General features: G+C 47.8%; 2 protein-coding genes across 6 annotated transcripts in view; one reads left to right on the plus strand and one right to left on the minus strand.

Moving 5' to 3' along the window:
• cog5 (component of oligomeric golgi complex 5) overlaps positions 1-14245 on the plus strand; it is a 60562-nt gene that overhangs the window by 17978 nt on the left and 28339 nt on the right. Inside the window, exons 3-8 of the mRNA XM_086201412.1 lie at positions 1607-1795; positions 1982-2121; positions 2571-2628; positions 3251-3305; positions 5388-5457; positions 5547-5667. Of these exons, the coding sequence (XP_086057538.1) occupies positions 1672-1795; positions 1982-2121; positions 2571-2628; positions 3251-3305; positions 5388-5457; positions 5547-5667 (568 nt within the window). The 5' untranslated portion in view covers positions 1607-1671. The remainder of the gene's footprint in view (positions 1-1606; positions 1796-1981; positions 2122-2570; positions 2629-3250; positions 3306-5387; positions 5458-5546; positions 5668-14245) is intronic.
• Positions 9796-14245, minus strand: part of LOC147262494 (G protein-coupled receptor 22-like) — an 11855-nt gene continuing 7405 nt past the window's right edge. For 3 of the 5 annotated variants that reach the window (XM_086201409.1, XM_086201408.1, XM_086201407.1), the window contains 3 exons: positions 13225-14245; positions 12877-13023; positions 9796-11946 (listed from right to left, as the gene is read on the minus strand). The exon at positions 13225-14245 is cut by the window's right edge and continues 1155 nt beyond it. In XM_086201409.1, the coding sequence (XP_086057535.1) occupies positions 10894-11946; positions 12877-13023; positions 13225-13542 (1518 nt within the window). In that variant the 5' untranslated portion in view covers positions 13543-14245 and the 3' untranslated portion in view covers positions 9796-10893. The remainder of the gene's footprint in view (positions 11947-12876; positions 13024-13224) is intronic. The other 2 variants (XM_086201411.1, XM_086201410.1) reach the window with 1 other exon arrangement.

Genomic DNA, 14245 nt, shown 5'->3' on the forward strand with positions numbered 1-14245 from the left:
CTTCCCACTTCGTCTGTTTTGGATGCCTCAGAAACCACCCACACAAATCCCCGTGCACGTTTTTTTTTTTTTTTTGGACGTCTTTTACTTCTCTTATTCTTCTGTGACTTCTTCTTTATGAGTTATTAACTCAATGGACTCCGACACTTAAGCCCGCCAAGCCCGTGGCGCCAATTTACCGCTGTCCAATTAATATTCGGGGGACTCTAATGCCCCGGGCCTTGCACCCACTAGCGCCGTTTGTCACTATATTGGACCCTCACTCCAATATTTCAAATCGGACCCTCTCTCCGATTAATTCAAAGTCGAACCCTCTCTTCGATCTTTGATTATTTCTTTTCTGTTAATCTTTGATGTGTCCAATTCACTATGAATGACGGTGGTCTTCACAATTCTCTTAATTTGGATTGTCCAATGGCAGTACTTCGATACAACAGGTGACTGCTTACCTTATTTTATGTGGCGCGCCAGAGAATTGAGAAGTCCGAAGTCACTCGGGATGGTCCTCAATCGACCGAGTTACCAATGTCTCTCCTCCAGATCACGTCGGGGTCACCAAGTTTCTGTAGGAATTTTTCAACAAGTCATCATTAATCAATCAGAAGGACCCACAGAGTCTATGTATTGCGCTGTTCCAAATCTGGAGAGGACACCTTCCAGTTGGTTCAAAAGATTTTATTCAGATTAACAGGAAAGAATCCAGAGCTCTGGAGATGGTCTTCCCCTATGCTGGAGTCAGCATACGCAGATGCGTCGTCCCTGGCGTTGGGGCAAGAAGTCCCACGATCTCACTCTCTCTCCAGTTTTATGTGTTACAAGGAGGTGCTGATGTGATCGCTTCTGCGTGCAAGTATGTATTTTTGATCTTCATGTCTGTTGCAGGATCTTCTGTCTGACCCCATGCCAGTCCCTTCTGGTCCATCGTGGCCTTGTTGTTGCAGCTGTGAAGATTAAAACCTCTCTTTCCCTGATTCACGACCTTGCTCTTATCTACTTCTGACTCCCTCTACTTCATCCTTTCTACCATAGAAATTCTGTGGACTCTGTTCTGACTTAATTAGTTTGAGGGAGTGATGCTAGCATGAGCTACACTCCTGCTATTCCCTGTTGTGACCTTTTCACCTGTGTCCTCTCTTATACAATCTGGTCTGTGCTTCGCTGCCTTGTGTTTCCTGCACTCTATTTTAAGTAAATATATGTATAAATTTAACTACAGTTTAAGCAAATATATATGTGTGGATTAATCTACAGTTAAAGCCAATATATGAATAAATTTATCTACACCCTCTACTGCACTACTACCTCTGCTGCACTACTACCTCTGCTGCACTACTACCTCTACTGCACTACTACATCTATTGCACTACTACTTCTACTGCAGTACTACCTCTACTGCACTACTACCTTTACTGCACTAGTACATCTACTGCACTACTACTTCTACTGCAGTACTACCTCTACTGTACTACCCCCTCTGCTGCACTACCACTTCTATCATGCACTTCACAAAGTCGATGCCACTAACCCTGGGAGGTGGAGATTTGCCTCATGTGTGTGATTGTTGTGTTACCAACTGTGCCGCTCTCTGCGCCCCCGCTCTAAATAGCTTTCCGAATCTGAATCGGAGTCCAGGAGCGTGTAGGTTGACCTCCCGTCCAGCTGGTGGCGGTAATGCGCCAAAAGCTGGTTGACAACCGCCAGTCAAATGAGAGAGGAAGAAGAGGCTACGCCATACACGGAAGTGTCAACATGGAGGACGGGAGGGAAGCGACTGCTAGCCCCCTTCTGAAGGACGGTAAGCTCGGTTTCATGAGTGTGTCTTCATTATCAGGACGCGTTCTGTGATAGTTTAGAATTTGCTGCCAACATTTTAAGAACGTAAACATTCGTCCCGACCGGTACAGTCACCGTTTCCAAGCTCGTAGTTGAGGTTGTTGGAGCTGCAGCATCCTGCTGAGGACGTGGCGGGTTCTGTCCGCAGGCTGCTACGCCGATTTCCTGGCGCAGGAGTTCGATGTGAAGACCTACACGGCTCAGGCGATCCACCACGCAGTCATCGCCGAGCAGCTGGCCAAGCTGGCCCAAGGCATCAGTCAGCTTGACAAGGAGCTGCACAGCCAGGTAGGAACCAGTCCTGCTGTCGTTCAGTCCCAGTTTGAACCAGGGAGCCGTGGCTCGGCTCAGCAGCCTGGGCTTGAAGGTCCACACCAGTCTGTAGACTGGCCCTGGAGGGAGGCTTGCTGTGGGACTGTGGCCACTGTGCCACGTAGCACATCAACACGTTTATTTAGTTTGAAGGGACAGTTCACATCATGGACATGTCAGCTCATAGCAGCACAACCAGGCACACACACCCATGTGTGGGTCCCAGATCCAAAGCTGGTGACCTGCTCAAACACATGATGGTGACGCTCACATCAAGCTGCAGCAACATGCAACAACGTAAAACTATACAGCGCAAAACACACTGCACGGACTATGTTGGCGTGAGGGGCCACAAAGCAGCATCACGGAAGTGTGAGGTGCTGTGTGATGCGTAATGTTCCTCTGTTCTGTTTCCCTTCCTGCAGGTCGTGGCCCGACATGAAGACTTGCTGGCTCAGGCCACTGGGATCGAGTCTCTAGAAGGTACAGTACACTGTACCTGTACACTTAGCTATCGTTCATGAAACCGTCAGAACTGAAGAAGCTTTCCAGACAGCTGGGGGCTAAAGAAGTGAACTGGTGCTAACTTGTCTGGCACCTGTTCATTTACTGGTCTGTGCCAAACAATATAGCTGATGAATCCTGCTATGTAATGCACCTGTGCACATGACGAGCTTAATCCCTCAACACCCTTAATTGATTAAGTTCAAGTTTCAGCCTAGTTACCATCATGTCAGGTTTGAGCCATTGGAACCCCAAGACCTGGACCCACATCTGTGATATTGTTGTTCTGGTTCACTTTCATTTATTGATTCTGTTTCCTTTCACACATCAAACGAGCTGCACCAGAGTTCATTCCGAGGTGAAGCGAGTTTTGTTTCCTCTGAGGGCTCACATCCACTCAGATAAATCATCCAGGCTTGATCTGCCTGCCTGTCTGTGTCTATCCTTCCTCCCCAGCAGCACAATAATAATGATGTACTACAACTGATGTATTGCCATGAAAACACCACTGCAGTTCTTGTGTTCAACCACAAGAGGGTGCAAATGTGTCCCAGATGAAGTGGGCTAACAAACATAACAGGAAGTGACTTGTTGTTTACAGGTGTCCTCCAAATGATGCAGACAAGGATCAGTGCTCTACAGGCAGCTGTGGACAGGTGAGGTTGAGCTGACATGCTGGTGTCATGGACCTCTGTAGGGTTCTGTTTGAATGACGCCTGAAATCCGTGGAGGTTGTAAACACACCTCCTTCTTCCTCATCCCAGCATCATCATGTGATGAGTTGGAGAAACAAGCAACGTTTTTCCTAAATGTTTCCTTGATGTGTTTCTTAAAACAATCCTACTTCAAGGTGTCTAATTTCCCTCAGTTGTTGATGGAAGGAACCCATTCTGGTCGTGTAGGAACCCAAACATGAGGCCCTGGATGCTGACAGAACAGATTTGCAACCTCTGGAAGTTGAGAAAGGGTTAGGTAGTCGTAGGGCCCAGCTGTATGGGTTTGCTGGTGAACATGGACCCTCTGGGTTCAGTGTACACCAGTTCTAAATCCATATGACTATGTAAAGGGGGCGGCCCGGTGGAGCAGTGGTCCTCACTGTGGCCCCCATCAAGAGGGTTGTGGGTGGAGCAGTGGTCCTCACTGTGGCCCCCAGCAAGAAGGTTGTGGGTGGAGCCCCGGCTGCAGCACAGGGTCTTTCTGGGTGAGTCTCCATGTTCTCCCTGTTCCTGCTGGGTTCTCTCTGGTACTCCAGCTTCCTCCACAGTCCAAAGACATCAAGAGGGACCAGGTTAATCCAGACTCTAAATTGACCGTAGGCGTGGCTGGGAGAGCCAATGGTTTTCTGTCTCTATGTGTTGGTGTTACGGACGGCGCCCTGCGACATCCCTGCGCTGTCACCTCCTTCTCCCTCGCCTGTTTCTGCCGGCTCCTGGAGCCAACCCTGCGCCCTGATTGGCCTCCTCCCCAGCCAATCCAGTCAGCTAATGGAACCAGGGAGGCAAAAGGAGAGTGGGACCAGACGCCGTGGCGACTCTGCACGGTGGCAGACGTCGTCCCTCGCGTGGCTCCATTAAACTATAGAGCAGCAACTTCGTGTGGTCTGTGTGATCGAGTTACTGTGGTGCGGCGGTTGAGGCGAGGCTGGTGAGCCCCTCCTGTTCGTTTTGGTTTTGCTTACGCTTTTGTTTCTTTTCTGTGCTGCCCTGCGTGGCTGGTTGCTCCGGTGGAGCCGTTTTATTTTATCGTTTTTCATCCGAATCGCATTTTTGTTCGTTTGCCCTGTGTGGCTGGTCGCTCCGGTGGAGTTGTTTTATTGTCTTGTGGTTCCGGGTTTTCGTTTGGCAGGTTTTGGCCCTCTGTGGCCGCAGTTCCTTTCATTTTCTGTTACCCTGACAAAGCATGTGGCGTACCTTTGACCTTTGGGAATAAAACTGCCCGTTTTAACAGCACCGGATTTTCCCGTGTTACGTCTCCTTGTCCCTAACCGAGCTGAGTCGTAACAGTTGGCCCTGCCATGGACTGTTGAATCGTCCAGGGTGAAGGCTGCTGGGATAGGCTCCACCCCCACCACCCTGAACAGGAGAAGAGGGGGAACATGGAGGGATGGATGGAGGGATGATGGATGGATGGAGGGATATGTAAAGGTTGAAGGCTGATTTCTGCAACACATACCCTACTTTACTGACTACACTCCCTGACATCCACAGGATCTGTTCATGAATGATAAACTCAGCAGGAGCGCTGCTTCAACTCAGCTGATGCTCACGCAGGTGACGGTGCAGCGCTGCCTCTCGCTGGCATTTGACTGATGACGCATCAACCCTGTTGACCCTATCATTGATTTCCTTTCATCTCGCTTGTCAGTCTGAAACATCAGAGTAGTTGGTTCAGGTGATCAGGTGACGTGAGTCTCCAACTCAGAGAAGTTCCTCTGTTAGTTGGATAGGCACTCGTCACAAACCTACAGAGCCGTGGACGTTACTGAGCTCCGATAGAAGTGAAGAGAAATGGAACAGAAGTATAAAAATGTTCTTGAATGATCTCGCCGTGGCTGTGCGACAGGTCGTTCGCATGCTGTGATTAGTGAGGTGTGATCAGTTTCATTAGTCACATGTGAGTGGGGCTGTGCGATGATTCCTGCACTCAGATGTTGGCTAGAATGATGAATGAGGACCAATCAGGTGTGTTCATATGCGCCATCCAGGTTCCAGAAAGTCAAACTCTAAATGTGTTTGCAGGATAAGAAGCAAGATAGTGGACCCGTACAACAAGATAGTGGCCAGGATCACCCAGCTGGCCAGACTGCAGGTAACTCCTCCACTACCACTGTCCTTGTGGTATTAACCTCAATGTGTGTGAGTGCAACCTCACTGGTGAACTTCTTCTCTCTGCTCCAGGTGGCCTGCGACCTTCTGCGGAGGATAATTCGTATTTTGTACCTCAGCAAGAGGCTCCAGGTGCAGCTCCAGGGGGGCAGTAGGGAGATCACCAAAGCTGCCCAAAGCCTCAATGAACTCGGTGAGGACGTGCATGTCAACCCTACAGCTCACATTGTTTCTACTGATCCAGGATCAGTGTCCAGCACCTTTATGGCACTGTTTACCCTCTGGTTCCAGCTCCATCCCCTCATTGAATTGAGCTGCTGTGATTTCATATGATATCAGTGAGTCGTGGTCGAGCAGTGAACTTGAATTCAAAAACATTTCCATCTCCTCTCCTTATCTGAAGCAGCATCAGCTTTGTCGCTTTGTGCAGAAATGACTCGTTTTCACCGCAAGTTTACCAGCCATGTTGAACCCCGCCACCCCCCCTTTTTAGGAATTCCACTAAAAATAACTTACATGGTAACATTGTTTCTTAACAGTCCAGTTTGAGTCGGACTAACAATAAATGCATTTTCCCATGTGAACTCTCCAGGTGTTTTCACACGAAGTCATGTTTTTGCCCCCCAAATTGCTGGGGCACCTGTTTTCTTCACACTGAGCGACACGGGCTGGGGGAAAATCGCTACGCAAATTTACCCTCCTCCAACCCTTGTCTTTTTGCCAAGTTTGATATGACCGGACACAGAGTTTCTGGGTGTGGTGATGACATTGCCTATCCAGCAGGACATTAATAAACACGGTAGCACACAAAGGATAGATGAGAAAAACTTCACCTGCGAGTTCCAAGTTCAAGATACAAGTCAAGTCAATTTTATTTCTATAGCGCCAAACCCCAACCAAAGTTCTGTCCTGACTCTGTCCAAGTAGAGCAGGTCCAGCACCTCCCTCCTTCAATGAACCTCCACCCAACAGTTCTCCATCAGCAGCACATCCTGCAACAGCAGCCACCAGAACCTTCCTTTACCAGCAGGAAGGTGGAGCAGATCCAGGATCAGTGGGGACGGAGAGAGAGCAGGAGAGCAGGACAGAGACAAAGACAGAGAATGGAGGAAGACAGAGAGACAGAAGGAGAGAGAGGGACAGAGATAAAGAGGGAGAGCAAGGAGGAGAGACTGATGGACAGAGACAAAGACAGAGAATGGAGGAAGACAGAGAGACAGAAGGAGAGAGAGGGACAGAGATAAAGAGGGAGAGAAAGGAGGAGAGACTGATGGACAGAGACAAAGACAAACAATGGAGGAAGACAGAGACAGAAGGAGAGAGGGGGACAGAGATAAAGAGAGAAGGACAAGAGGAGAGACTGATGGACAGAGACAAAGACAGAGAATGGAGGAAGACAGAGAGACAGAAGGAAAGAGGGACAGAGATAAAGAGAGAGAGAAAGGAGGAGAGACTGATGGACAGAGACAAAGACAGAGAATGGAGGAGGACAGAGAGACAGAAGGAAAGAGGGACAGAGATAAAGAGAGAGAGAAAGGAGGAGAGACTGATGGACAGAGACAAAGACAGAATGGAGAAGGACAGAGAGGGACAGAGAGAAAGAGGGAGAGACAGGAGGAGAGACTGATGGACAGACGGGGACGTGAGCAGGTGGAGCTACGGGTGGCAGCTGGAGCCTCTTCAGGTCTGGAGCCTCCTCCAGCAGCACCAGGATCTGGGATGTGGGGAGAAGAAGAGGAGTTAGTAACACGTCTGAGGACAGGAGGAGGAGAGAGAAGCCCAGTGCATCATGGGAGATCCCAGCAGTCTGAGCCTATAGCAGCAGATCTAAGGGCCAACCTAAGCAGTCCTGACTATAAGCCTGATCAACAAGGAGGTCTTAAGTCTGCTCTTAAACCTAGAGAGGGGGTCTGGGTCCTGGACTGAAACTGGGAGACGGTTCCACAGGAGGGGAGCCTGATAGCTGAAGACTCTGGCTCCATTCTACTGTTAGAACTCTAGGAACCAGCAGGAACCCTGCATCCTGGGAGTGAAGGGTTCTTGCTGGATCATAGGGGACTAGGAGCTCTGTCAGGGATGAAGGAGCCTGATTGTTGAGGACTTTGATGGTAGAAGGAGAATTTTAAATTCTGTTCTGAATCTGACGGAGCCATGCAGAGAAGCAGTCCAGGAGAGACCTGGTCTCTGCTACCAGTTCTAGTCAGGGGGGCAGCAGCGTTCTGGACCAGCTGGAGAGTCTTTCGGGACTTATTAGTCCAGCCTGGTAGGAGGGAGGTGCAGTAATCCAGCCTGGAAGTGACAAAAGCAGGGACTAGTTTTTCTGCGTCTTCTTGAGCCAGGATGTGTCTGATCTTAGCGATGTTACGTAGATGGAAGAAGGCGTCCTGGAGATTTGTTGAATGTGGGAGTTAAAGGATCCTGGTCTAAGAGAACTGCTAGGTTCCTACGGTGGTGCTGGGGGCCAGGGTGGTGCCATCCAGGGTACCTGTCTCATCAGATCAGGTGGTCCTCAGGTGTTTGGGCCCAGCACGAGAACTTCAGTTTATCAGAGTTTAATAAAGGAAATGATGGTCCTCCATGTTTCCTGTCCTTCAGACAGGCCTCCAGTTCAGTCAGCTGGTTTGTTCCATGTGGATCATTGATGAGTTCAGCTGAGTGTCGTCTGCATAGCAGTGAACATTAATGGAGAGTTTCCTGATCATGTGACCTAGAGGAAGCAGGTCCAGGGTGAAGAGGACTGGTCCAAGCACAGACCCTTGTGGAACACCAGAACTGACTGTAGTGGTCTCAGAGGGGTTATCATTAGTTAGTACGAGCTGAGATCGACCTGGTAAATATGACCTGAACCAGTTTAGTGTGGTTCCTTTAATACACCGAACATTTTGGAAGAGGGCCAACTAGGGAGGCATAGAGATCCGCAGCCTCCGTGAAGAGGAGGTCGTTCACAGGAACATTTCAGGAATGGTGAAAGTCTGGCCGGGAGGATGACGGAATGTGGCTTCCCTCACAACAAGGCGCAGGTTATTTATAAACTGAAGACTTTGGACACGCCTAGCATAACATACCGTGTGACGTGTTCCCAGGACGTGCCACTAGACTCTGCCTCCTGTTGTTGGCTACGGCCCCCTGGGGAGAAACCAGGGCTCGCGTTCACATTATCTATCTGGCCCAAAGGTCACCCTGGGCTGTCGACGCTGGGTTGATCACTTCCTGTCCTTGACCAACTACTCACTTGCCCTGACCCTGTGTTTCTCTCTCCTCTCTACCTCTCCCCCTCTCTGTTCTCTCCTGCCCCATCTCTCTGCTCCCCCTCTCAACCCCAACCGGTCGAGGCAGATGGCTTTAAGCTTTTGAGGAGACCTTCTAACTGAAGGATGTGTTCAAAGGGGGGACTGGACTTCGTGGTCCTGTATCCTGAAAAGGGGGTGGGGGTTGCCGGGGTGGTGGGACTCGGGAGCGGTATGAGTGAGTCTTCCCTAACACTGCCGTAACAAAGAAGGAATCGACATCTGTAGCACAAGTAGAATCTGACATCACATGATACACCCGTGACATCACGACCGTGGTAGCTAGCTCAGCTGTCAGTGAGCCTTCAGGTGAAACTCTGTCACGACTGCTTGGGTCGGTGTAGAGGACCGTGTGACCTTGTGGTGTCACTGCAGTGAAAGTGCTATTGATGCATGGTTCCGTCTATCTGCCATTGCACTCTCCGTTATCACAAGTGGGACCCAGCACGTTCACCAGCAGCAGCTTGAGCCTGTTAGCGTGTGATACCACTTCTCATACCACATTCACTCTCACACGCTATACCAGGAATCTGGTCCTGAAGGGTGACACCACGTTGGCGTCTCTATTCATCCAGTGGCGTTGGTGCTCTGTTGTGGATCATTGTATGAGTGCTGGTCTTCTCAGCAGTGAATACACATGATAAAAAGCCCACCTCTTTCATTTCGTGGGCTGATTTGTTTACAATGTTGGGAACCTGAAAGCTGCAGCTTCCCTCTGGATTGTTTCAGAACGTCAAACTGCGAAACTTTCCGCAGGTGCAGGATGACGTTTGTGTCCATGTTTTATAGTGAGGCGTGCTTGATACGATCGGACCGATGAAGTTTAATCAGGAAGGATTTAAATTTTATACTATAATGGAACAAGGACATGAGCAGCCTTCACACACAGACACACACACACACACACACACACACACACACACTTTGCTTTGGTTCATTATCGCATGCTTGCAGCAGCTCTGGTGATCAAAGGTGGCTGAGCACAACCCACAGTGACTTGTCAATAAAATGAGAACCTCCAGAAGCTGTTTTTTAATTTGTTTTCGACAAAGAATTTTTAATCTCTTTTGAATGTTAAGTCTCTGTGGAACAATAACCCAGATGATAACATTAAAAGGCAATACATGGGAGTCACTGGTCCACCGTAAACACGGGAATCTCCTTCATACTTCAAAAATCCACAGATAGTCTGAACAATGAATAACATTAAAGAGCATTTTCAGTGAGAAAAAAAGAGTGTGGAGTGAGAAAATCAGTGTTTTGTTGTCAGCTTGAGTGGTGAAGTGGTTAAATTCCACTTTTCTTTTCCTAAACTTTACTTGAAAATTCTGGATTTGAACTGATGACTGTTTCCTGCTCTGCTCTGTCCGTGTGTGAGAAGCCCACGAGCAGAGACACTGACTCAGATTGTGCTCTTGGTTGTTTATTACAAATGGTGACGAACAGTCAGGGATTCTATGACAGTAAAAAAACTTGTGCCTCATATTTTGTTAACCAGACGACAGTCGTGACATTATTGTCCTCCATACTAGTACAGCATTCCACAATAAATGGCAATAAGCAACTCTTCATCTTCATGTCACCTATTTTGAAACAGTCCCTATAGTGAGGCAATAATTAGATGTGAAATCAGTCCTTGTACTTGTACACCTACGATTGCTTGCTGGTAGTTTCTCTTTTATCTGTGAAGCATGTTTTAATGACTCTTCTTGCATTTAAATGTGTGTTTATCTGATGTGAGATGGTTCTCTATGTGGATTTATGTCCTCCACACTTTTAGTGTTGAGTTTGACTTGCAGTTTTCATCATAGTCACATTTCTGGACACTTTCTTCAACCGCTTCCCACACACAAACCAGGAAATGTACACTTGCCATCTTTAAGTGAAATTCAGCGTTTTGAATCCATGTGGATTCTTTTATCTTAATGCTAAGCTAATATTAGGAAGGCTAAAACTGTGTTAAACAACTTGCTTTGGTGTTGATTGAGAGCATTAGACTGGTGAGACGGCTCTGTATTTGTGTAAATCAGTGTGGAGTTCTATTGTAATACTCTCTGCTTCCATCTGCCTCAGAGTAAAACCAATTCCCAATTACTTTACATATTCGACATATTTACATGAGGGGAATTCCACTACTCTGCATCGTGTGAGCACAGACATTTCTGTCTGGCCTCAGTGTCCTCAAAGGTGACTTTCTTGTTCCTCCTGGGGTCGATCCACGAGTTATGGATGACCGCGTTGTCGGGGGTGGGGTCAGCTTCAACTACAGAGACCATCCGCTTCTTCATCCTGCTCTTTAAAACCTTTTGGAACTTCTGCCTGGTGAATGCATAGAGGAGTGGGTGAAAGATAGTGGTGCCATAGGCCATGACCAGGAAGCCCAAGCGCAGGCCAACAGTCAGGTCACTGGGTCCAGAGCTGAGGATGATGGTGTTGAGCACAGTTATTGGAGTCCAGCAAAGCAAGAACGTGGAGATGATGAGAAGAGACATCCTGAAGACCCGTCTCTGCCTCTCCCGTCTCTCCCGATGACGCCTTACGGCTCTTCTAAGTGCAATAATGACTGACACCGAGGCACGCATACCCAAAGGTGCGTTCCCGCCCGCCCGGGCCCCCGTGTTGCTCTGTGATGCATCAGTTGACCCTGCTTGTGTCGCAGCACTCAAAGAGATGGTGTTTTTCATCTTGTGCTTCTTCTGTGGTAGGTTATGCTGAAAGCGAGTTCCAATACGAATATTCAGTGCCTGGAGGATCTTGTAGTATGTTACTAGCATTACTACAGCTGTGAAAAAGAATATGGGGATCTGTGCCAGCAGGTGATAGTACAGGCCCAGCTCGGTGTAGTACTCATTTGTATGAGCCACTGTAAACAATGCTGTGTGGTTGACAAGGTCCATACCAGAACTGATGAAGAAGCCTACTTCCATAAAAGGAACAAGGGAACTGAAACAGGACAGAGCCCAAATGGATCCCAGTACAGCCACGGCTCGGCCCATTGTAAGCACGCGGTTGGCTGGCCGCACTGAGATGTCATAGCGGTCCGCAGTGATGGCCAGCACATTCGCTGCAGTAGCCACACTTGCAAAGGAGACGCAGGCCTCATGGAAACAGCATATCACGGCTGTGTGTGTCTCCAAAGGAAGTAGAACCACCACAGTTGTCAGAGGAATGCAGCAAATACACACCTGGAAACAAGCAGAAATCCAGGTGACACACGAAAAAGCATAACCCATTGTTTCTTTGGACTCCCACCTAGAAGCCTTTAGTTTGATAATTGGGCCGCAGTCCTCTTGTTACTTTGCTCCCAGAGGAGACCAATATGAACCGGACTGGCTGGATCCGGCTCAGGCACTTGTCCCTTTTACCTGCCTGTTGACGGTGGGAATGCTACGTGTTGTTATTACTAGACGAGGCCCCTGCATCAACTATGAGACTGTTTTATGTAGGGGTCGTTTTTTCCTTCCCCAGTTACCTTAAACTCTTTATCAAACAGGGACAATGAGGGACATAATCGTCCAGACTAATCCTTTCTCAGTAAAGAACCCAAGTCAAGCCCGTTAAAGGTTATTAGGGTTTCTAAAACGTTTACAGCGATGCACGTTTCAGACTCTTTGATAGCTAGAAGCTATTCTGTGAATGCCTTCAATTCTGTAATCATTTTAAAATTAAAAGAGGCCAGTTTGTTATGATGTGAGGCAACATTGCTACAAATATGTTAGCATGCAACTGCCAGGGTTATCCTCCAAAAGTTACATGCTCATCCTAAGACCCTGAACCTGTCTGCAGAAGATTTATAATGAGCTTACATGCAAGAGACCTGACTTTGGAGGTGTTGACCTCAACTGTGAAGCGTTGGTGTCTAAAGAGCCACAAATACCACCAGGTTCAGTACCTCTGCCTTTTGTGAACAATAAACAAACATATTGAATATAGCACATATACCTCAAACAAATTATGATAAATGGGAGGCACAGTGTTCCCCTACAGCTCGAGTGTAGAGGTTAGCAGCGCTAAGACACACATTAGTCATTTTAAGTTGGTTTCAACCTCGTCTTTCGTAAAATGTGATGTGCCAATGTGCAAAACAATAATTGCCACTCATGGTCAGGACTCACTAACACATCCACCACATGCAAGTTCATGGTGATGATGTTGGAGACGGAGCTGATGAGGTTCTGCTTCATGCAGTAGAGGACCAGAACTGTCAGGTTGGAGCTCAGACCCAAAACAAATTCCAAAGTCAGGAAACCCGTCAGAGAGACCTACCAACAGATAGAACCCGGTGTCAATCACATAATTCTGCATGACGTCAATTATTTTAGTCGCTGTCATGAATACTTTTTTTTAATGTTTTTAATTATGATTATAGGAAGTGTTTGTGGATTAATATGCTGGAAGGAAAAGTTCAGTTGTGACACTGATGCTATTTGAGTTCCATACATGAGGCTGGTGCAGTAGAGTACCTGGAAGCTGATGGGATAGATGGCCCCCGATGAGGTCTCGCCAGGGTCATCGGGGTCAGCTGTGTCGAGAAGAGTCATGTTGCTCATGTTGGCTGCAGAAACCGCATCTGTGGCTGTGCGCATTATCTTACCAGGAGGAAGAGGCCTGGACAGCAGTTCGCCTTCAAAAGAACCATGACATATTGACTTGTACCATACAATCTTGTATGGTATAACACTTGTACCCCTGTACTTTTTTATGGTGGCATGTTGTCTCTCAGGAACTTCAGGGCTACAGAAGCTTATTTGAGCAACATGACTGGGGACTAAGGAGGCCATTCCCTGGAAATGTGTGAATACATCCACTGGATATCTGCGTATGTGCTGCAGTACAAGTACACAGGGGAATGTTCCTGTCACCTAACCGGTTCCGGCTGCTGTAAATACTGTCACACCACTTTGATTTGAAGCTCATCACCAACCAGACTGGTACTGCTTACTTTACCTTTAGATGTTGCACTTCACATTGCAGCCAGTGGAGGGGGCTGTAAACCATTTCTGCACTTAAGTCATTCTATCACCGCTGCCTATGGGGCTGCATTATTTTAAAGAAATCGCTTTTACTTGTGTTTATTTTGACTGGTAATGTGTGAGGGTTTGCAAAATTGCATCCGAAATCCTCGTGTGAATGATAATGGAGGGAACAAACAAATTAACTGAAGGTGGTGTGTAGACAGGACATCCCTGCGCTGCCATAATGTTTAATTTAAAAAGGTATTTTGGGACAGAACCAGCCTTTAACAATATAACGATTTCAATTAAATTCTGATTAATTGTGCAGGTATTCTGCTGGTTCTAGTGATATTCTAAACAATGGTTAGTGACTTTCCACAGAAGACAGACACACCTCTGTCCAACTGTTGACGGACCTTTGCCCCAGAAGGACCTTTGCTACATCGACTAAAACAATCCAGAATGTAGGGACTGTCTTTTCCCTCATGGTTTACTTTTCTGTTCGAGAATCTCGTGTCTCATCTCCCCG

Source organism: Aulostomus chinensis, chromosome 4, assembly GCF_037954235.1.
Source record: "Aulostomus chinensis isolate RoL2024-O1b breed Wild chromosome 4, RoL_Achi_v1.0, whole genome shotgun sequence".
NCBI classification, from domain to species: domain Eukaryota; kingdom Metazoa; phylum Chordata; class Actinopteri; order Syngnathiformes; family Aulostomidae; genus Aulostomus; species Aulostomus chinensis.